Below are 24,650 nucleotides of genomic sequence, written 5' to 3' on the forward strand. Positions count from 1 at the left end.
GTGAGAGAGCCTGAAAAAGAGTGTTGTAACCCATTAAGGCATAATACATCTTGAATAAGTCTTCTGCATGCACTGTAATATCAAATAAATGAGAGCGCCTCTAGAAAAGTGCGTAATGTAATTAAAAGTATAATTCCTGGAGTGTGTCCGTGTCACTTATTTCGAAATGTTGTTCTACTCTTGCATTATATAAATAGTACTGCTGTATTAAGCGCTGTTAACCCACACTTGGGCAAGCCCATATAAAGTGGATGAAGGGAGTGCCAGTAGCAGTGAAGCATATATACAGTCCTCAACAACTGCTGGCTAATGGCTGGCATGTATAGGTAAATCTGGCACATGAGTAGCTTGTTAATATGTTCTCCAGAAATGTCAGTGCGCTGCTAGAAATGTAGGGGGCTGTAAAAATATAACTGATAATGTCACCTGAACACATCCAGATATGTAGATATATGAATATAAATAAAATATATAAATACTTAGCAGTAACATCTGCATCCTGGACAGTTTGTATGTCAGACACAGGTCAGGTATATAAGGAACTAGCAAAACCCATTTCACAACTTAATGGACTTTGCTTAGTGTAATAATACATGTAGGGGATATATACCTGCAGTCAACGGGAATGTAGTGTAAACTATAAGTACATATAAGTTGTTAATAGAGGTATCTTTTTACACCCTACTGTATGTGCATAAACAATGCAATTCCGCACCTCAATGGGTATGTCTAATCTCAAAACATTTGTTGGGACATATGTCCTATTGGTTTATAAATATCTGCATTTACTTTGATACATGTGCCCTGCTCAAACACCACAATCTTGGTGGCCTGTTGCCACCAATCAATCCTGCATGCTGTTGGAATGTCCACTGTCGTTCTATATATGCATGTGTTATGCTTGCTGTTCAACCGTTGGAACTCTGGTGTGTTGGGTTAATGGGAATACTACTGCATGCTGTTACAACTAATTTGGAATGCTGTTGGCTATAACCCATATTGTCATTAAATCCTTCTAAACATAGAACCTATGGGAAGGCCGGTCCCAGCGGACCCACCTGTCCCACCTCAGCTGGCGATGGCACCTGGCACCAGCAGGTCTGGTGCCCAGCCCGGGATCTCCTCCTCCTTTGGCCCTGTGCCACCTTCGGGTGGAAGCGCTGCAGGGGATGGGGCTACCCCCCCCGTGCAAGCGTGGCCGGAGGAGGGCCACCTATCACCATCCAAACGGGCCGGGCTGTGGTGCGTAGGGAGATCCAGCGTTCAGTCACTGATCCTCTATGCCAGCTCGAGGCAAGAGTGGCGTGACTCACGGGTGAGCCTGCCCCTAGTACGCAGCCCCCAGCGAGGCCTGCTAAAGCTACATGGGCTGAGAACACCTTCAATGCATTCCGCACAACACTGTGCAATATTATGACATAACTGTATACCTCACAACCTTCTCATAATTCATATCCCCACCATTAAAGGTGGACTGTATATGTGCCTATATGTATATCTATATGTACACCAATGGATGTTTATATGCATGTGTGTGTGTGTGTGTGTGTGTGTGTATAATCTCCAGGGAAATATAGGTCAGTGTTCCCCTCTACTCATCACACATAAAACCCATTATAGAGTACAATGCCCCATGTGGTATGTACCTCACAAGACATCCACAGCAACTGGAAAGGACACAGACATACCTCACAAAGAGCAACACCGGCCTCACACAGATGCCCTATGCAGACCGTCACACAAAACCACAGCAACCACAGCTAGACTGTCGCATAGAGTCTACCCAGAGGTGACCTCTGCCTAACATACAAAGCTATGTCAATCCCAGAACTGTTGGACATGCTCCACGTAAACAGATCACAATCCCTACAAGCTACACGCTCTAGGGACCTAAACCTTGTGACCTAAATAAACAGCACATGCTGGAGGGATAGATTTCTATCTCAGAGACATCCCATACTCTGGAACAAACCACCTATCAATAGCAAACAAAGCTCCTAATTAGCAGTCGTCATAAATAATCCTGATGATTGTATGGGAGATAGGAAATACACGCCGGGAATCGCCTCTGTGGCTCTGCTGGACAAGGCCACATGAAATTAAATTACCTGTGTATCAAAGGCCAGGGTAGCGTATGGCTAGACTTCTATAGGCCCTAGGGCCAATAGCCTATTACCTACCTATGAACAGATACACACCCACATGTACTTGTTGCAATAATTGCTATGAGAGGTTGACTAAGTGTGCTGGTGAATGTGTCAGAGTTCTGTATATGTGTGATAGCTTAGTGGGAAACTGTTTGTCATGGTATTGTGTGTCCTAACTGTGATCCCAGCAAAAGATGTGTACGCTATTGCTAGGCAGAAAAAGCAGTATGTCATACTGTCTGACGTAGCCCCTTGGTGTCGACTGGGGTGTCCCATTGTAGGCTAAAGCAGTAGATGTATGCTTGAGTGTTGCTGCTGGTGAATCCAACTCCTGTATGAACTGTAGTACTACCTGAAGCTGTATGCCTAAACAGCACAGTATGGTGTATGTCCACATTTCTTGGAACCACTGTTTTGTGTGTTCCCTGTAGTCCTCGCAGATTACATTCCTCAGGCATAAGGTTTTGTAACTGACACAGCACTGTATGGTACACAGGTAAAGGTCATCTGGGTTGCCATACCTTTGTGTCTGGTATGTATGTCTGATGTGTGTGTGGGTATGCCATTATCATGGCCTCAGTGTGTTAGAGGATATAAGTACATATCTAGCAACATGTATAGTCTAGTACAGCAGTATGCCACCTATATTAAACGAATGTGCACATATGTTAGGCAGGGGTTTGCCATCAATGACTAGTGTGGTATACTGGTAATACTGTAACTGGACTTTACAATCATTGCAATGGATTACATATTTCTTGATGCATTAGCTTGATATATACCTCCTGTGGCTAGGTGGTGCATTGTGTCGCATACAGTGTGCCATGTACTGTTGTATAGTCTTACATACTGGTTTATCTTTGTTGCTGTGCAAAACATGGTTTGGTATATAGAGTGTGCCAGGCCCTGTCAGGCAGTTGTGGGTTGAGCACGGATATGTGGTATTGAAAGCGTGTATCCTCTGACAGCCAATAGGTTGCTATATATGGCAGTTAATTGATATCTGTACTTTAGAATGTTGTGTGCCACATGACTTGCTCGCACATTGTTTCATTGTCTTCCAGGGTCATGGCCCACCATCATAATCCCACCTATAGCCCAGCAGAGGAGGAACAGATAACAACAAGTCTGGTGCAGCACTATGCCCTGCTGTTCAAGAACCAGCCAAGACCTGCATGAGTGGACTGCACTGTGGCAAGATCTTGTCCGTACGGTAAATGACATAGGCATGCATAACCGAACATATGAGCAGGTACGCCATCACTGCAGTGATTTAATAAGACATGTCCAGCAGCGTGCGTCCAATATCCGTAGACAACAGCTTGCCACAGGTGGTGGGGTAGCCATCCATCCCCCCCTCACCAGAGTGGAGGAGCTTCTCCTGAGCCAGGTGGCTCCTGGCCAACAACTAAAATGTATCATGGAGGCCGGAGCTGCCCAGCAAGTTGACACTGAGCGTGCAGGTAACATGGCATAGCTGTAGACTACTGTTACCTCTATTGGTAGAGCATGCTTATGTGAGATGTGTACTGTGTAGTTAGAAGATGTGGTGCCTAGTGTTGTGCAATACTAATAATTAGGAATATAATCTGTAGGCCTGTGACTGTCAACCGTTGTACTACTGTAAGATTGCAAACACACAGTAGCAATGCCACAGTAGTTGCCACTGACAAACTGTCTCATATCCTTGTAGGTCCCTCTGGTGTTACAGCAAGGTAGCAGATCCATGCTGGCGAGTGTGTTCTACATTTAATATTGCTAATTAAATGTGCATGTCATAGGTGAGGTGTAGGCCATGTACACTAACACACCTACGCATAATGTATGCTGTGAGACTTTGCACATCCCAGTAACGCGAGTAGCTGCCTAAAACACATGCAATACACAGTGCATCCCACACAACTGTGGCAACACTGTAGTGGACAATGGATAGGCAGAGTCGATACACATGCACACAACATACACAACTTTGCCATACGCAGTACACGTTAACATGCTACACATGGCGTATTCAGACACCTGCTGTAAGGTCACACTCCAGTATCCCAAATGTCATCCACACAGCACACATAATATACCCGAGGGGTCAATGCCTCTCATGTGGTTGTGCAACACTCTTCAACACATAACACATTCATGTTAGGCAACGCCCCCTATTGTGCACCTTACAAAGCCCCCTAGTGTGCACCTTACAAACCTATGTAACAACTGGCTGTGAAATGGTGAATGTAGCCATGGTACTGCAGTTCCGCTACATGTATGTGCCGGTCTGGCACACATTAGTAGCCTTGAGTGACCACATGATGCTGCATGATGATGGCTCATGGTATTACACCCCATCCAGTTACTGTGACCACAGTACTACACATAGCATTAATTGCTATGCACCTCAATGTTGTGTGTGTGCAAACATAGCACCTATACACAATATGCATAGCAATCACCATTTGTACAAAGTGACACATATAAGTCTTGTAATGCTATTGAGTGTATAGGTCACATGACACACACTGTGTATGTGTGATGTTTAATGTTGCAGTGGTGTTGTAGCATGCCATGTCCACAATATGTCCTACACTCACCATAACCACTGTACAATGGCTATGTTGAGCAATGGTATTCCATCAGGTATACATGCACCACTCATCCTGTGTGTATACATAGCATGCATGTGCTAAACCTGTGTCCACAATTATCTGCTAAAGACACAGACGCTCTAATCAGAAATGGATATCTATGTGACACAGATACACATCCAGCCATGGTATGTATACCTGAGTGATGGTGCACAGGACATAGCAGAGCTTATAATACTTGCACAGCAATGTTGTGCCCATGTACACATTGCGTTCCAGGGTGAGGCCAATCACTGAACAACAACACACATGCATCAAAGCCATGTATACTGTTATTAGAAAGGGCAGTCTACACTCGCACTGCATGCTGTTGAGCAGCACACGTCCTGCATGCTGACACGTGTGATATAACTGTTTGGCTTGTGATACTGTACCCCACCATCACCCGCTATTGAGTATGTTCTGGATTGCTGGTGGTGGTGTGTGTGTGTGTGTGTTAGTGAGGAGTGCATTTGTGCCGACATCATGTACAGGTCGTAAAGTGCGTTTCCTGTCTTCCTCTCACAGGTGCTGACTTTGGGCTGGTTCACTGCAGCAGGGAAACTGTCGTCAATGAGCAAAATAGTGATAATGATGATAGGTGTGTTGAGGCACAGGCATGTTTGCCAGGGTCTGTCGTTGGGCCACCAATCGACAGTACACAAGTGTCCACCAAATCCATGCACACAGTCATACAGCCAATACATCTATCACCAATGCTTTTAGCAGAGGGACAGCATACAGTCGGCATTGGCCAGGACAGTGTGGTATCCATGGCACATTCATCCCGACACAGCAGCCATACCCAGATGTCTGGAAGGGTACCACATAGGCAGATGCGTGCCACAGGTCTTACAACCTCACGCATGTTCCAGGTTGTCATGGAGGCACATATGGAATGGTACACCAGACAGGGACTAAGGGCACAAACCGCCGTAATTGACAGTATCCGTGACCTAGCAGGTGCCATCCGTAATTACACTGAGGTCACTGATAGATGTTGGGGTGAGACAGGTCCTCCGCAATGTCATGTCCATGTGTCAGGACAGTGGGAGATGGTTGAGCTGTCGACGTGGACGTATGCCAGCAACATCAGCAGCTGGCAGTCGCCGCAGATGTCCCTCAAGTCACAGCTGCTCCCGTAGTGCCAGTGCCTGCCCCAGCAATGTTGGTGTGGGCTGTCCATAGAATGTCCTGGAAGACCACGTGCACGTGGCTCTGGACAGTCCCAGCAGGGACCTGGGCCCAGTGTACATCCATCTTCCTCTGGGGATAGTACCCAGTCTGGCTTAGTACCCAAAAGTGTCAGTAGCACCCCTGCCAGGCACAGGTACCATATCCGTGGCCAGAGACGGTGATCTCTAAAGCCTGGCAGGTACAGTCTGTGGCTGTCCCACAAATACCCGTATATGGCAGCCAAATGGTGGAACTGTGTGCATGCAGACACACACACACACACACATAAATCAGTCACCTAGGGCTAACACATACCCGCACACATTACATCAACATTGGCCCATAGCAGTACTCTTGCCCCTCACACACACACACACACACACACACACACGTCTATTGTATGGCTCACTGTAGGCCTCTGACAAACCAACAACACACCCTGTGTACATGATGAAACCTGTGCCACCTCCTGTCATCTGTAACATTGATGCAGGAACAGGCTACCATGGTGCTGATGCACAGGGTGACTTTATAGCAGTATAGCAATGTTAGCATGTTGTCAGCAGTAGAGTGTAATGATATGCTTGAAGGTGTAGCTGAGCAGGCATGATGCATTAAAGCTATGATTGTCAATGTAGTATTGTTTACACCAGGGTTAGTTCCAATAGTGCATTGTCTGCCCACGTGCCACTTGGCTGATGTGTGTAGTACTGGCAGCATGTGTTAGAGAGCGGACAGTATTGCGGGATGTGTGTAGCACAGATTTGCAGGTGTACATTTGTGAACATGGTGGAGGTGCACTGTATGCATGTACGTGCATAGTGGACACATGGGCAAGGTGGCATGCCCTGTATTACACAGTAACACTCCATAGTTTCTATTGGTGGCCAGTATGCTTGTACTACACACATTTCGGAACTTGACTACACGTGTGTATGACATGGTTTGACACTGTGCTGTGGGTGATACTGTTACTGTCATTGTTTTGCATTCTGGTAGTATACACAACGTCAACAGCCTGACCATAACCAATCGTTAGATGATGTCTTGACAACTGATACACAGATGTAGGATACACACTAACATTTGGATCCTTCAGGTACTATACTATGCCAGTAACCAGTGGTATTCACCTGCACCCATTACTAAGACTACTCCTGTTTGGCATATAGCTCTCTTGGGTACAAGCAATCACAGTAGGGATATGTCCGTCCACGTCTGGTAATGCATACTGTGCCCTATAATGCTTTCTCCAGATGACACACACATCCTCCACAAGGGTATCATACAGACAGATACCTGTTGTCAAACCCATGCTGTAAAGCTATAAGCCAACCAAAGCACAGTCATCCACCAACATTTGGATCCTTCAGGTACTATACTATGCCAGTAACCAGTGGTATTCACCTGCACCCATTACTGAGACTACTCCTATTTGGCATATAGCTCTCTTGGGTACAAGCAATCACAGCAGGGATATGTCCGTCCACGTCTGGTAATGCATACTGTGCCCTATAATGCTTTCTCCAGATGACACACACATCCTCCACAAGGGTATCATACAGACAGATACCTGTTGTCAAACCCATGCTGTAAAGCTATAAGCCAACCAAAGCACAGTCATCCACCTTTACGGAACATACCATCCCCACAGTACCACATAGGTAGTAGCCACCAACATGATGAACAGGTACCGATGTGTACATGCAACCAAGTGTTACATCATCTCTCCTTTGATAACCACATTTCCAAAAGGTATTACAAAATCCCTCAGTGGATCACATAAGCAATAAGGGGTCTGCATGCATATCCACAAAGGTTGTTGTACACCTATAATGAATGGCCATCACCGACAGAGTTTGCTGCATTTGAACAGGTCTGACATATACCTCAGCAATAAACCCTCACTCACACAATTCAATAGAAACCGTAATGAGTGTGTGAGACACAGATGACCTAGGCCAGGGATCACTGCAGTGGCTGGCCTTGTCACAAGCATACAGATGTGACCTAAGGTCTGGAAAGCAGCAGCACACTCTGGCAAAGATGACAGATGTGGTCTTGGAGAAAGCAGGGTTCCCACACATGCAATAATTGAGGTCACATGTACGTATATGTATTTGCCACACAGCTACCTCACATGTGCAATGCACATACTGTTGTCATACTGATATGCCATACAGTAGTAAAAGCAAAAGCAAAACCCACAACACATTGACCAACAGTGTCACACACAGAGCACACACACTCACCAAGTGCAGGATTCAAACCCCTACCTAACTGCTTCATGATACTAGAGGAATGCGCATTAACACGACACTCTATACACATTACTGGGAGTTCTCTTTTCCACAGGTATATTTGTAGGATGGTGACATCAGACTTGACAAAGATTAGTATCCCACTTTCAAGGTGTTTTACTACTCTCCAAAAAGGTTGCTCCTCGCCAAGGAGATCACACATGAACACACACACACACTTGTCAAGTGCAGGATTCAAACCCCTAACTAACTACTTCATGATACTAGAGGAGTACGCATTAACATGACGCGCTATACACATTACTGGGAGGTATCTTTTCCACAGGTATATTTGTAGGATGGCGACATCCTCAGACTTGACAAAGATAAGTATACCACTTGTAAGGTGTTCTACTACTCTCCAAAAAGGTTGCTCCTCCCCAAGGAAACCACACACACACACACTTGTCAAGTGCAGGATTCAAACCCCTACCCAACTACTTTATGATACTACAGGAGTACACATTTACACAATGCACTATACACATTACTGTGAGTTCTCCTTTCCACAGGTATATTTATAGGATGGTGACATCATCGGAATATACAAAAGTGGGTTACATTAGGTGGGCTACATAGAAGGAATGTCTAAACACTTTGGCCATGTGATCATCAAAGGAGAGTTTACTATCTGTGTCCCCAGGGTCATAATGACTTTCTCCGTACATACTGGATTACCACCTATGTGGTAATTTGTGTGCACTTTGTTTTACCCAAAGTGGATGACTATGCATTCTTTGGCATTCAGCTTGAGGGCATTGTTTTGACACCAGGTATCTGTCTCTGTAAGACCCTTCTGGAGGATTTCTGTCTCCGCCGAAGAGTTGATTATGGACCACAATTAGCAGTCATCTGCAAACCTGTTCAGCCATACACCTCCCGTGCTTGCCTGTACCTTTGAGCAGTATCTACTGAACAGGTGGGGTCCCCGGACCAAGACCTGTGGGATGCCATTTGTGACTGGCTTAGAGTCGGACATGGCACCCGCAACTCTGAACATGTGTGTGTGTGCTTGATTGTGAGCCACTTGGCCACCCATCCTGTGACATAGTTGTTAATGTTCAAGCTGGTACGCATGTCCATGATGACAGAGTGGGGAATGGTGTAGAAAGTCCTTAGTGAGGTCAAAGTGGGCTGTGTGGACTACTTTCACCTCCAACTATGTCCTTGGTAACTGTTTGAAATAAGTCAACTAGGTTTAGGAGGCAGGATCTGCCTTTAACAAGGCGAAGTTGTGTAGAGTCCAGTGTCTGAAGGTCCTCAATGTCTCTGTTTATGGGTTCCATGACAATTTGCTCAATAGTTTTGTAGACCAGGCTGAGTAGACATATAGGGCAATGGTTTCCAGGTTTTGTTGCGGCACCCCCTTTGTGGAGCTGGATGATTGTTAGTGTATGCCATTCTTTGGGTACACAGCCTGTGGTATGTTTGAGTCTGGACAGTGAATGTAGGTGAGGGTGTAGCTCCTTTTGGGCCTAGTGTAAGACGCAGCCTGGGACACCATCCAGTCCCATTGATGCTGTGTTCTTTGGAGAGGGCTGTCTTTACCTGCATGTCCATGACGTCTGGGGCTCTGCATCCTTCTGTGATGGACACAGGCCCTTTTGGGGGTGATGGGGAGAGTTTACACTGAACTTGTCCCCCAGGATGTGGGCAATGAAAGTTGGTTCAGTGTATTTGCCATTTTTCAGTAGCTGACAGCATATTTGGAAGTTGACACCTACATGTCTGGTATAGCTGCCAAAGGCTTTGTGGTCGTTATTCTTACATTCCTTGGCTATTTGTCCTTAGAAACTGTCCTTGGATTATTTTACGAGCGATCATCGTTTCTTCCTAACAATGATCAGTGATGACTTTCCTTTAGTGAAGTTGGCTCTATCATGTGTTCGTTTCCTCCTATTGTCTAGCTTATGTATGGGCAACTACCACATTTTTGAAGGAGTGCATCTTGGTTTTATTTGTGATGTCTCGATCCATGCATCCCTGTAGATGCTCATAGGATGCACTTGTAAATGATTCGGCAGATTGTATACCATTATCCTATAGCAAGAGGTCTTTGGAACGTTCCACTTTGGTCTTGGGAAGTGTGCAGTTTGCTTTTGAAAATGTCTTCACAGTGGTTTCATTGACTGGGTGGGGGGGGTGAGATGTGGATGTCAGTGTGATTACTTTATGATCTGATATTACCAACGAAGGGTTTATCTCTGTTGTGGAACACTAGTACCCCATGTTGGTGATGATCATGTCCAGAGAGTTTTTAAAACTCTAGAAAACATTGTGCAAAAGACGTATTCTCCCACTCAATGTTTGGGTAGTTGTAATCTCCTCATATAATGGTGTTTGATAGGACCTTTATATTTTCCACTGTTCTCAGTAATATTGAGTGAGGTTCCTGAGACAAGGTAGGTGATCTGTAGCAGGATACAATCTGATGAGCAGCTTTGGCCAATGTTAGTTGCACTTGCATGGTCTCCAAGGCCTCATGCTGTGCCACTAACCTAAAGGTGTGGGTATCCATAAGGTAAATGGGTACACCCCTTCCTTTTGTATTTCACTCGCGGTTTTAGGTCCGATGGTCAGAGGGCTTGTGAGTGTTTTATGTGGAGCATGTCCAACAGCTCTGTGTCTGACATAGCTTTGTATGTTAGGCAGTGAACACCTCTGAGTAGGCAATATGCAAGGGAGTACGGATGAAGCATTTTGAGATGGTCTGTATATGGCATGTATTTCAGGCCACTAATGCTCTTTGCGAGGTATTGCTGCAGGCTTTCCAGTTGTTGTAGTTGTCTTGTGAGGTACATAGCAAAAGTGGTGTTGTACTCTATTATAGTTCTAGTGAGTGAGGAGTAGAGGGGAACAATGTCCTCTTCTATTCTGCACGAGACACATTTTGCTATGAGGTGTGCCACATAGGAGGGTTTCCTGACTACTGTGGGGATGTGATAATCACAGATGTGTCCACGGTCCACCTGTGACCCAAGGTCTCGCCACACTTTCAGTGTTTAGTATTCTACCGCCTATGCTGTAGTTCTTGGCTACAGAGTTTTTAACAAAGGGGATGACAATGCACCTTTTAGCACTGAGCTAGAGCCCATGGCTTTGACAACAGCCATCTGTCTCAGTGAGGCCCTTTTGTAGGATGTCCACATCTTTAGTGTTTACAATTATGGCTCCTAGTCTGCAGTCCTCTGGAAACTTCAGTAGCCACAGACCTTCCATGTTAAAGTTTACTTCAGGGAAGTAGATACTAAACAGGAAAAGACCCAGGACTGGACCCTGTGGTACTGCACTCGTCATTGGTCCAAAGTCATACTTGGAGTCTGCTACTTTCACAGTGTGTATTCTGTCAGTAAGCCTGTTGGCAACCCATCTTGTTACATAGCAATTTATACCCAGTTTAGTGGGTTTATCTATATTTCCAGAGTGTGGGGTGGTGGTGGTGTAAGCCATGGCAGGATCTACACAGGCTGTGCGAACCACCTTACCCTTGTCTACGGTTCTGGTGACTGCTTCAATGTCATCTATCAGGTTTAGGAGACATGATCTGCATTTTACAAACCCAACATGGTTGTGGTCCAGGGTTTGGCGATTAATCTATATTTCCAGAGTGTGGGGTGGTGGTGTAAGCCGTGGCAGGATCTACACAGGCTGTGCGAACCACCTTACCCTTGTCTACGGTTCTGGTGACTGCTTCAATGTTATCTATCAGGTTTAGGAGACATGATCTGCATTTTACAAACCCAACATGGTTGTGGTCCAGGGTTTGGCGATTACCAATATAAATTATTATAAGTTGTATGATGACACATTCCATGGCCCTGAAGAGCAGGCTCATCAGGCTAATAGGGCGCTAGTTCCTGGGGTCCGTGGTGTCTCCACCCTTGTGTAGTGGGATAACAGTCACTGTGCACCATTCAGCAGGCACAAAGCATGAGGTCAGGCTAGGATTGCACATGGTATGTCAGTGTGGTGCCTGTTCGTTCTGTGGTTTGTGTACAACACAGCCTGGGAAGTTATCTGGTCCCATGGCTGCTGTGATACTGGCTTTGGAGAGTGTTTACCTGTGCAGCCATGATGACAACAACTTTGCAGTCTTCCATTATAGAGATGTGCTCGTTCATGGGTGAGAGGGGGGTAAAGTTAACACTGATCCTATCTGCCAAGATGCTGGCAATATCAGTTGGGTCTGTACATTTAGTGCCATTGAGCTGTAACTCAGAACAGATCAGAGTGTAGCCATAACATGGACATGTCTGTTGGGCAAAGATCTCCTGTGTAGATAGTATGCAACAGAGTACAGATTGGGTTACATTCAGTCTTGTTGCATGGGGCAACTGTTTGAGGCCAGTAATCCTGTTAAGGTACTTCAGTGGTCTTTCTGGCTGCTGAACGTGTCTAGTCAGATTCATCGCAAGTGTGTTGTGGTACTCTCCGATGGGTCTGATGAGTAGTGGGAACCTCCTTTGACCTACATGCACAGACCTTGGCAGTTTGTGTGAACACATAGCACGATTTTCTGACCACTTTGTGAACGTGTTTCTGGAAGTACAGATGACTATCCACATTTCTCCATAGATCCCTTATTATCACATCCGTATTTAGCCTAAGTGTGTGAGCATGCCCAGTATGACCTTTCAGTATGTTGCCGCCTGACATTTGCTTCATTTATTTAAGTGTGTGAGCATGCCCAGTATGACCTTTCAGTATGATGCCTAATGAAATCCACTACATTTGTTGGAGTGTGTGAGCATGCCCGGTATAGAAATTTATACTATAGGTGTATGGAAAATCAAGTTTTATTTTTGCAGCAGGGCTCACCTTTGTGTCATAGATCAACAGGAATCAAGCTGTGCCTGCAGGGCTTCCATGAGACGCTTTGCATAGACCTATCAACATTTCTACATACAGGGGGGACAGCTATTCTTTGTACATTTCTACCCGGGGGGCACACCTGGATTGTTACTGTGGGTGTACATAAGATGAGGGTTTCACCTGACACTTATACACATTTGCTATGCCTGCACTGCTATGTACGGTACACCATTTCAGTCTGTACTGTTGCCTAGGCATACTATTGTACTACAGATCTTAGCGTCCAATGTCGCATATATTAGATTGCGACTTCATAGCCTACACAACCCACATTACACCGCCTGGCCTGATGTGCTCTGTCTGCATATGCCTGTGGTGGAGGTTACCCATATGCCTCCTAGGGCCATGATACAGCATTTCTTTGTGTTTGCATTAGTGTACAATTGTTCTGCTGTGTCTGTGCCACTGAAATGTTATCATGGCTTAGTGGTTCAGAACTGTGACTATAGTGCGCAGTATCCTGGGTTCAAGTCCTGTCACTGCTTTTTATTTTCATGCTGGGCAGACCAGACTGCTTAAGGAACAGTAAAACAAATATGAGCATGTTTACCTGACTTTGCTCAACTTTGCCCGACCTTGCCCAACATTGCACTAGTTAGCACGGGCAATTTTGTTTACATATACTAAATATTGGTAAAAGCTGCGTAGCACTGCTTTATATTGCTTAAAACATGGCAATGCCTCAGGTGGTGCTGCAGGGCTGCCTATGTCGGATGCACATACTACACTCCCTATACATGTTTGGAAACAGGTAGTATCAAGTTAGGCATCCCTTTTATTTTATGTGCGAGTCAGAGAGGTATAATTTCCAGGGTTCCTACTGAGCCAGTGTATGTGCTATGCATTGCCTCTTTGCCAAGGCATACTGGGCATGCCTCCTCCTGCCTACTGGGGAAGACTCAGGTTGTTCCTCCTCCGAGTCACGCTATGCCTGTACAGGCCTTGGCAATGGTGGGGGGCTGTTTGGCCCTGCCCCATGCTGTTCCTGCTGCAGCTGTTTTCGCAGGATCATATTGTGTAGCATGGCACATACCATGACAATTTGGGTACATGTAGTTGGTGAGTACTGCAAGGCTCCACCAGATGTGTCCAGGCACCAGAACCATGACTAGAGCATCCCAAGCACACGCTCGATTACATTTCGTGTTTGTGCGTGTGCCTCATTATGGAGTTCTTGTTCAGGTGTGTGTTCATTTCGGATGGGTGTCAGCAGCCACGGCTCCAGTGCGTATCCAGCATCCCCTACCAGGTGACTGTCAGGGATGTCCCCATTGGCAAATGTCTGGTTGGGCTGGGCAAGTGTACTGCCTGTGTAATTGACCGATTCTGATTGATTTCACCAAATCTGCTAGTTCTCCTTGGTTAACTTCCTACTACTTCTTTTCCTTCCTTTTCCCTGTTTCCACAGGGGGCAGCGCCACACAAACACGAGCACACACGGGCTTAGGCGGGTGCACATACGCGCGCACAGGCTTAGACAGCCTTACACAGGCAGGCGCGCACACAGTGTAAGCATCTTTGCAAGAAACTTAAGTGATATCCACGGCGTACACCTTCGGTTTCTGGGTTTCAGTTAAGACAACTGTAGACACGCCTCTTCAAGTCCGGAGTAACTTACAGCAAACACATGCCACTCTGCTCCAATAAGCTTACAGTCTTTGATGCATAACCCCTCATGATGTCACCTATTTTCTACTGTTACTCCCCTAATCCTACTCTTACACTCTAGGGACATGGTTCACATGGCAGGGAAAATTGGGATTCAATATCCTTATCTTCATTTGCATAGGACTGCCTACTAATGCTTGGTTACATCTCTCAGACTGAGCTTCCCCCCTTAGCAACCACTACTCAGTAGCCGCTTCCCCCCTTAGCAACCACTACTCAGTAGCCATGTTATCTACAGCCTGCCATTCACCTGCATGGCAGAAGAATATTTTTAATAAAAATGCCTATTTTTGGCTTTTATTTTTTTTTTCTGGTTTTTAGAGCGTCGCACATTTGTGCGGCACTGCGCTTAAACATCGGAGATCGGGGGAAAAAATATTTTTTATTATTTTGCAACAGATAAAAATGCCAATGGCCTTATATTTGGCCACTGGCATGCTTAAACTGGATGCATCCTTTATTTGGAGCTGTCATAGCTCCGTTTTGCTATTTGCAGAACGGTACTCCGTTACCAACGGAGTACATTTCTGCAAAGAACACTACTCTTACTCGGACAGGTTAGTGTTTCCTGGATCGCAAATTTACCTTATTTGCATAGCTTTCAGCAGCAAATGAGGTAATTTGCATAACCTAACACTGTCCGTGCAAGAGTAGTTTTAGGAGCTCTCATACATGCCCCTGCCGGCTGTTCCTGGATCGCTTCAGCAGACAAATTGGCTGTCTGGAGTCTTACTCTACTCTTAGACTCCGTGGCAAGCCTTCGTGAATCCGGCCCTATAACATTATATTCAAACGGAAATATGGAGATAGAGACTTTAATTGTATTTTATCAAGTAAAGACACTATTAATGAGAAAATAATCAGACTATCTTCTGCAGCAAAACATCTAAATCACTACGCAGGTTTAACGAATATTTTATACTTAAAACTTCAAAGCTCTTTAAAGTATGCATACTCTTCCTTAAGATATGGAACGCAAACCAGTATTGATAAAGTTTTTTTGTATCAAATGAGCTTTATTCAAAAACGGAAAGTGTATTAATAATCCTGTGCCCTTTGTCTGACCATAATGCCATTACATTCACTCTAACCTTTAGCTCAAATATCTTAAATCACTGTCAAATGTCACCTCCATACACAATTAAAATAAAAAGTTTTAATAACTTTTTTTTTTTTTTTAATTAAACTGCAGTCTTATTCAGCAAGCCCAAAGAATAGACACAGAATAGCCATTAGATCAAAAAATATAAACAAAATAAATTACATTAAAGAGATTGTACACAGAGGGGGGAAAACAATCAAACAAATCTAAACAACATATTACAATACTCTTAGTAATATTTAGTGAACATCAAAATAATGAATCTAAACATATTAGAATGCTTTACTAAACATTATAAAAAAGTTAAAATGTCAAACTAATGAATAGAAATATATTACGCTTTACTAAACACTATAAAAACGTTAATAAAACAGACAGATAATTTACAATGTATATTTTCCTTCAAAAAAATTAACTAATGAACAGAAAAGAAAAATTGTTGAGTCTTTTTCTTTTAAGGAATTGAAAAACCAAATTAAAAGTCTCAAAACCAACGAGGCTCCAGAATTAGATGGTATCATCCCAGAAGTGTATAAACTGCTACCCGACAATATTTTCAAAACCTTTCTGAACATCTTTAAATAAGTCAAAAGCTCTGCTAATATTCCACCTTCTTGGAGATACTCTATAATTACACCTAGTTTAAAATCAGATAAAGATCTTGTATCATGTGCTTATCACCTTCTCTCACTTTTAATTGTAGACTACAAAATGTTCATTTCTATACTAGCAAAAAGGCTAAACCATGTACTCCCCGGATTAATAAATGAAGATCGAGCTGGCTTTATAATAAATAAAAGAGTACAAAACAATATGCAAGACTTTTTTTCATTAAATTGATACAGCAAATAAAAATAAAAAGAACTATCAATAATACATTTAGATATTGATCAAATTTACATTCAGTGAATTTGTGAAAATGAATATAACTTTTCCTCTAGTTTTACATTAATTAATTAAAACACTTTATGGTTTTACAACATTAAATATTGGGTGACTTTTATGGTTTTACAACATTAATTAAAACACCATTATATTGGGCGACTTCAACTACCCAAACAGACTAGGAGCATTACTCTAGCTCCAACACCCTAGCCCAAAGGTTCCTAGAATTTATACACTCAAATGCTATGGAACAACTTGTTACCACTCCCACAAGAGGGGAAAACATACTGGACCTGATCATCACCAACATGGGGACTCTATGATCCAGACCAGAAGTGTATCCCTCACTGGTAAGATCAGACCATAAACTAATTTCACTGGATATTCACATCCCGACTCCACCCCCTGCCCTGAAAACCACAGTGAAAAACTTCTCTAAAGCAAATTTCACACTCCTCAAAACCGAAGTGGAATCCCAAAAAGGGAAGGCATCTCTGATCAGTATTAGCAAAAAACTATGGGCACTCATAAAATCGTCTAAGGCCAGCTTAGAGAGAAAAATTGCACAGGACACCAAGGATAAATCACAAGGCTTTCTTTAGTTATGTTAGGAACCTGGGTGGGAATTCCCAGATATGCTCAGAATTAGTCCAAAATGACAAAAAATACACCGAACCCACAGACATTGCCAACATCCTAGCAGACAGGTTCAGCGCAAACTTCTCCACCCCCTCCCCACCAAAAAGGCAAATATTTATCCCAGTAGAGTGCTGCCCCCCTGACATCTCAGATGCTCAGGTAAGAGCCGCCCTCTCCAAAGCAAAAAACACAGCATCAATGGGACCAGACGGTGCCCCGGGCTGCGTCCTACATGAACTCCAAGAAGAGCTAAACCCAAACATAAAACTACCGTTTAATCTCAGCCTTACTACAGGATATGTACCCAAAGAGTGGCGTACAGCAACAGTGGTCCCTCTCCACAAAGGTGGTGCCTCAACGGATCCTAAAAACTATCGCCCCATAAGCCTGACTAGCTTGGTCTGCAAAGCTATGGAAAGGATCATGGACCTCATAAATAAAGATATTGGGGACCTACAGACACTGGATCCTACCCAGTTTGGCTTTAAGGGCAGATCCTGCCTCTTAAACCTGGTTGATTTCTTTGAAACAGTCACCAAGGCCATTGACGAGGGGAAGGTGGTCCACACAGCCTACCTGGACCTCGCAAAAGCCTTTGATACAACACCCCACTCGGGCATTATAGATAAGCTCACCAGCTTAAATATAAACCCCCATGTCACTAGATGGGTTGCAAACTGGCTGAAGGACAGAACCCACATGGTTAGAATTGCTGGAGCCATGTCAAAACTACAAACCAGTTACAAGTGGTGTCCCCCAAGGCTCAGTCCTGGGACCTCTCTTGTTCGGTATATATTTCTCGGAGGTACAGGCCAACACGGAAGGACTGTGGCTGACTAAGTTCGCGGATGATGCTGCAAACTGGGTGCCATAATCAACTCTCCAGCAGACACAAGCATCTTCCAAAAGGGCCTCATAGAAACAGACAACTGGTGCCAGAGCTATGGCCTCAAGCTAAACGCCAAAAAGTGTATAGTCATCCCCTTTGGCAAAAACAAATTGCCCACAAATTACCACATAGGTGGTAAGTACAGAAGTAATTAGGGACCTGGGGACCCAAGTTAATCAATCTCTCATTTGATAACCACATGGCCAAAGTGGTTAGAAAAACATCTTATATAGCCCACCTAATCACGAAGGGATTCACATCTAGATCAGGGGAGGTCATCGTGCCTTTTTACTCCTCCCTCATCAGGCCCATAATTGAGTACAATGCCCCTTTTGGGATGTACCTTACCAAACACCTGCAGCAACTGGAAAGACCCCAAACGTACCTCAACAAGAGGATCATGGGGCTCAAACAGATGCCATATGCTGCCCGGTTAAAGAAACTCCAGCTCTACTCAGTGGCATACCGCCTGCTCAGAGGCGATCTGTGCCCGACGTATAAAGCCATGTCCAACCCGGAATTAATGGACATGCTGCACCTCAGAAAATCCAAATCCCATCGAGCTACACGCTCGAGAGACTTGAACCTCAGCATTGAAATAAATAGGACATGCTGGAGGGACAGATTCATAACCCAGAGGCTCCCTTCACTCTGGAATAAAATCCCAGTCCAGGTTAGGCAGAGTCCCTCATTGACTCTCTTCAAGAGGAATCTTGATGAGTGGATGGGAGATCGTAGGTTTACCCCGGGTATCACGTCTGTGTCACTGTTAGACAGAGGCACAGTATACTAACCTCGAAAAAGGGCATAGCAAAATTAATTTAAAATGGGTGGCGAAAGCCAAACACACTCTGGCTAGGGCTTATAAATGTCCTAGGGCAGATAGCCTAGTATGAACCTATGAACCTAAAACACTTTACAGCAATTCAGTATATTTTGTCAAGGTAGGTTCCTTTCTGACTAGACCCTTTATTATAGCAAAAGGAATGAAACAAGGTTGTCTCGTTTCCTCCCTATTATTTGATCTTACTAAAGAACCACTAGCTAACTGCAAAAGCTTAACATAAATATCAAAGGCTTCAAAATAAATGAAGATTTTTCATCAAAAAATATATGTATTTTTTTTTTTTTTTTTTTTACTGATGACACAATGTTGACATGTAGTGACATAGAACACTTGTTAGATCATATACTCACAGCCTTGGATTACTTTGAAAAGGTTTCAGGTTTGAAATGTAATCGTAATAAAACTAAAACATCGCTTATAAACAAAAAATAACCACTTTTCTTAAACTCACAAAAATTTTAACTAGGATGCTTTCTATGTGGAGTCTGCAAGTCCTCTCTGTGTTTGCACAGGTTTCCTGCGGGTGCTCCGGTTTCCTCCCACATTCCAAAGACATGCAATAGGTAGAATGGACACACTAAATTGGTTGGCCGTGTGTGTGTGTGTGATATGGAAGACCAACCGAGGAAGGGTTAGCCACCATGCAATGTGAACCTTAGCTCTAGATTATTGTCACTGTTAAAGTGAAACCCGACCCCATGAGCAAAAATGGAAAGGGGTTGTGGATGGATGGATATATCACTGGCATAGCTTCGGGACTTTAACCACCTCGCAAACTACCAAAACTTGTAAATACATCTGCATAGCCACACTGGATGTCATAAGACAAACATCCCAAAATATCTGAATCCATTTCAGTACTCAGGGCTGCTATTTGAAGCAGAATATTAAGCTTTTAATGTCTAGATTTATATGTCAATAACTTAACCCAAAAGCTTTACTTGTGTCTTTTAATATGCAATGTGCATAATACCTTCTTTTGAGTCTCTATGCTTTAAAAGTAGCGTCTGGCATATTATTAGACTCGTTGTCTAAAGTAAACATTTTCCTCACCAAGAGAATAAAGGGTCTCAAACATATGTCATATGCTGCCCAGCTGAAGAAACTCAGCTCTATTCAGTCGCATACTGCCTACTCAGAGGTGATCTATGCCTGACGTACAAGGCCATGTCCAATCAGGAATTAATGGACATGCTCCACCTCAGAAAATCCAAATCCATCAGAGCCACGAGAGCAAGAAATTTGAACCTCAACACAGAAATAAATAGGACGTGCTGGAGGGACAGATTCATAACCCAGAGGCTCCCTACACTCTGGAACAGAATCCCAGTCCATGTTAGGCAGAGCCCCTCACTAACTCTCTTCAAGAGAAATCTTGACGAGTGGATGGGAGATCGTAGGTTTACCCCGGGGGTCATCTCTGTGTCACTACTAGACAGAGGCACAGTAAACTAAACCCTAAATGGGCTTAGTATTGTCATCCCAAGGGGTGGCGAAAGCCACACACTCTGGCTAGGCTTATAAATGCCCTAGGGCAGATAGCCTAGTATGAACCTATTTATTCTGAGCACTAGTATGAACCTATTTATTCTGAGCACCTCTTACCTGTGTGGCCGATTATTTTCATATGCTGCCTCCAATTTAGTTCTACCTACAGACAACCCATGCTCACAGTCTAATTCAACAACATTCCAATTTTTTTTTTTTTTTGATTGTGTACAATTCTGTAAAATGATTAATGATGGACACAAATAATGATGGACAATTCTTTCTTTTGTACTTGTAGTCATATCTGGGGAAACAAGGCATAAATTAAATCATATCATATTTCTAGTGTACCTCATGGCTCTCTCAATCCCCTCACAGTTATTCCACATTTTACTTTAGTATTAAAACATCACATTTTATCTTATTTATTTCCATTTTTTAGCTAATTCTTTCAGTTATGCATTTGTATTTTCACTCACTCGGTATATGCTCACAACTTTTGACAAAGTCATATCTGCTTTCTTTACAGTACAAGACAAACAAAATAACACAAATGGAAAAACAAAAATCTTTTAAACTTGAAACCAACTCCTATCGATTCGGCATCAACCTTCTGAAGGATTAAACCCATGATGTTGCACTTGCAATAAAAGGGTTAAAATCCAGATAACGTACTTGCAATAAGTAGCCTCAGCAATCTCCAAAGCACTCTACCAAAACACCACCCAACATGACACAAAGCCACATCTCATGGTGTCTAAACTTGTGAGCTTGTAAGGCAAATGACCACACAACCCAATATTTTAGTTATACAAGACCCGACTGCGAGACCCACATATGCCCCAATCACTAGTTTAAGTAAGGAGAGATTCACAGTCAGTTGCGTACCAACGGCCAGGATCTACTAAATCACGAATGCAATCAAGTCACTGAACCACAAGGTCCAATATGACTCAGCCATAATCTATGTGGATGTAAACAACATTTGATGTACCTCCCAGGACTATAAGAAGAGAGACATGATGGAGCACTCAGAATGTGTGTTCCAGGTCGGTATGAACCTATCATTGAGCAGCATTCTACCTTCTCCATTGCCAGCCTGATAAATTTTCCAAAACAGTAAAATCAACCCAAGAAAATCTAACAGTGTTACAATGCCAGGAATCTAAACAAGAAATGCCACTCTCTGCAATCTCCCCTCACCACGAAGAATGCAGAAATCTGTGTAGTTACTGAGACATGGTTTAATTCCATGAAGAACATCCTGGCACTGCAGGGCTATAATGCCTTCCACAAATTTAGCCCAGCTACTGAACATTAAGGAACAAAAGGTGGAAGTGTCTCAATTAATATCAAAGACAACTGCATCTCAAGACTGGTCAAATGGTATGACATGATTGAGCTTGCTACGTGTCCCTGTTTATGATCCAGGAAACCCATAACATATACTTAAACATTAATGTAGATACTCCCCATTCAACCCAAAACCATATTCCTAGACAACATTAACTGACCCACTATAAAATGGGAATAGTACATGACCCCAAAAATGTAAGCCCAGCATTCCCGTACTTGTAAAAGAAACACCATAGACTAGCTAGTCCATATGCCCACTGGGGTGCTAACATCCTTGACCTAGTCCTCACAACCGAGAGAATGCTGCACCCCCACTACTGTAATGTCCCCACTGGTCAGGTCAGACCCTAGAGTGGTTTCCTTTGAAATAAAAATAAAACCCGAGATCCCCCAGCTAACCTTGCCACTTTTAGGAATTTTACACAGTGCAAACTTCCTACTATTAAGTGACACTCTGGAAAAATTTCAAGGCCCCAAAGACCTTGAGAGAGACAGCTACCTATACAGAGACTGCTCACAGAAACCCTACATAATCATGTTACTAGCTGCAGAGAGAGAGAGAGAGAGAGAGAGAGAGAGAGAGAGAGAGAGAGAGAGAGAGAGAGAGCTGTACCTATCTGGAATAAGCACAGGACAAACTCAAAACACAAGCCATTCTGGTGGAATCCCAACATCAACGGGCTGTACAACTAAAGGAGAAAAATTCTGGGCCAAGACCTGGGGATCAGTGATGAAAGATAAGCATCTGTAGTTTCAGACTTAAGTTAGATGCTTTCATTACAATAGTTATACCACTTGCCTGTATGCAAGTTATTATTTCTAAGCAACATGTGTCAGAGCACCACTTCTTCATTACATCTGGATATCTGTCCAAATTTATGTTTATTTCTTGCCTACCATGTGCACCACTGATGGGGATAGACTGTATGTGACACAAAACTCAGCTTTTAAGAAGGATTAAGTGTTTTGTGGCATTGTGCAAAGGGTTCTCATCAAACCACTGTAAAACAATTGTGCTAACCCACTGCTAGCACAACCCAGAGTCGGTGAGCTTGAATCTTACTCAGTTAAAAAACACAGCTCACTAATAAAACTTTTATTACTAATCTGCAAACAAGTACCCGATAACTTTTGACCACAAAACCTAAAACGTATTATTAGTAATAGCTTTGAAAGTAATAACTCAAGTGACACTCTCACACCTGATGCTGAAGTAATTTATTTACAAACTGCAAGCTGGCTGATACTCTCTACATCAGTGAAAAATAATATCATTATCCCAAGCCTTAAAAATCCAGTAACACAAAATGTGAAGGGATTACTGAAGTTAAACCGTTAGCCAATGTCCAGGAAGTCAGTATATCGTAAACGGCTATATACCAGTGTAGTGCTATTTAACTTACATTTAGTTAGAAATAATAAAATAATAAAAATTGCAATGTATATCCAATGTATTCGTCGTAGTACCACCAGCGAGGGGCGGCGCTATAGCATGTTAACTGTCAATCAAAGTATACCACGCCCCAAGCTGCGCAGTACCACCCGCGAGGCACTACACTGTAATATAACCGCGAGTGCTGTAGTTGTGGGCGAGTTAATGGAAAAGACCAATGACGTGTAATGGTTAGACTGGAATTTAACCATTATATTTGAGGTAAACCACAGCCAATAGACATGATGGTCATATGTGTAGGTGAGACTGGAAAGTTGTAACATTGTTCAGTTTCGTGCAATGTTTCGTGCGATAGATCATGTATAAATATTGATTTTTATTGTCATGTAAGAGTGTAGTGCCTCGCGGCATACATGATTGTTACATAATATTTCATGCAAAGTTTTGTGCGATACATCATCTATAAATATTGATTTTTATTGTCTTCTAACAGTGTAGTGCCTCGCGGCATACATGATTGACGCGAGTCAGAGTAGTTGGGGGCGGTGACGGGTGGGGTTTGCTACTGCGCATCCTGCGAGGCACTACACTGGTATATAGCCCAAACAAATCATTCTGCTAACAGTAACAAGCATTCCATAATTTAATTCAACAGCTGTACCTAAAACTCCTGGACTTATTGGATGGCTCTCTAGATTGTCATATGTATAAACAAAGCAGAATTAAATTATTGAACTCCCTCTAACAAAAATATTGCACCGTGACAAATCCCCAAGATCATATAGTCTTACACAGCGATGTTGTAAAAATACAGAAACCACTATAATCCAGATGGAAAAAGATACAGTATCAGGTCTTCATACACAAACGTACTCACCATCTTGGCCAGTGTCAGTGAAAGGAAGACCACTGCATTCTGGGTAAAACTTGAAGCTTACCCACGACATCGCGAGAACTTGTTAAACCGTGCCAGAAATTGTTAAATTAATAGATTGAATAGCGATGCAAAAACTGCACCTTTTATTCGAGGGTGCCGATTTTGATCTTTGATTTACCTTTTGACCTTCCTAAGCTATACTGTTCAGGACCAAATTAAGCTTTGGACACGTTCACGCAACCTCACAGAAGTCACATGACAATTGCACTGGAAGACACGCAAGTCATGTGACTGGGAGGCGTTTGTATCAAGTAAACCTGTAAGAATCTTTACATTATTGACATAAGAAAAATGGGTATTTAACCATAGACGGTAGACCACGTTACGATTTAGAAC

General features: G+C 43.3%; 1 protein-coding gene across 2 annotated transcripts in view; it reads right to left on the reverse strand.

Moving 5' to 3' along the window:
* The window catches only part of SURF6 (surfeit 6), a 471,845-nt gene that overhangs the window by 443,181 nt on the left and 4,014 nt on the right, over positions 1 to 24,650 (reverse strand). The window contains exon 2 of one of the 2 annotated variants that reach the window (XM_044058622.1): positions 22,663 to 22,665. The exons of the other annotated variant lie outside the window; for it this stretch is intronic. Coding sequence (XP_043914557.1) covers positions 22,663 to 22,665 — 3 coding nt within the window. The remainder of the gene's footprint in view (positions 1 to 22,662; positions 22,666 to 24,650) is intronic. 2 annotated transcript variants of the gene reach the window in all.

This window comes from Protopterus annectens, chromosome 16.part0 (assembly GCF_019279795.1).
Source record: "Protopterus annectens isolate FY-2018-M chromosome 16.part0, PAN1.0, whole genome shotgun sequence".
NCBI lineage: Eukaryota > Metazoa > Chordata > Ceratodontiformes > Protopteridae > Protopterus > Protopterus annectens.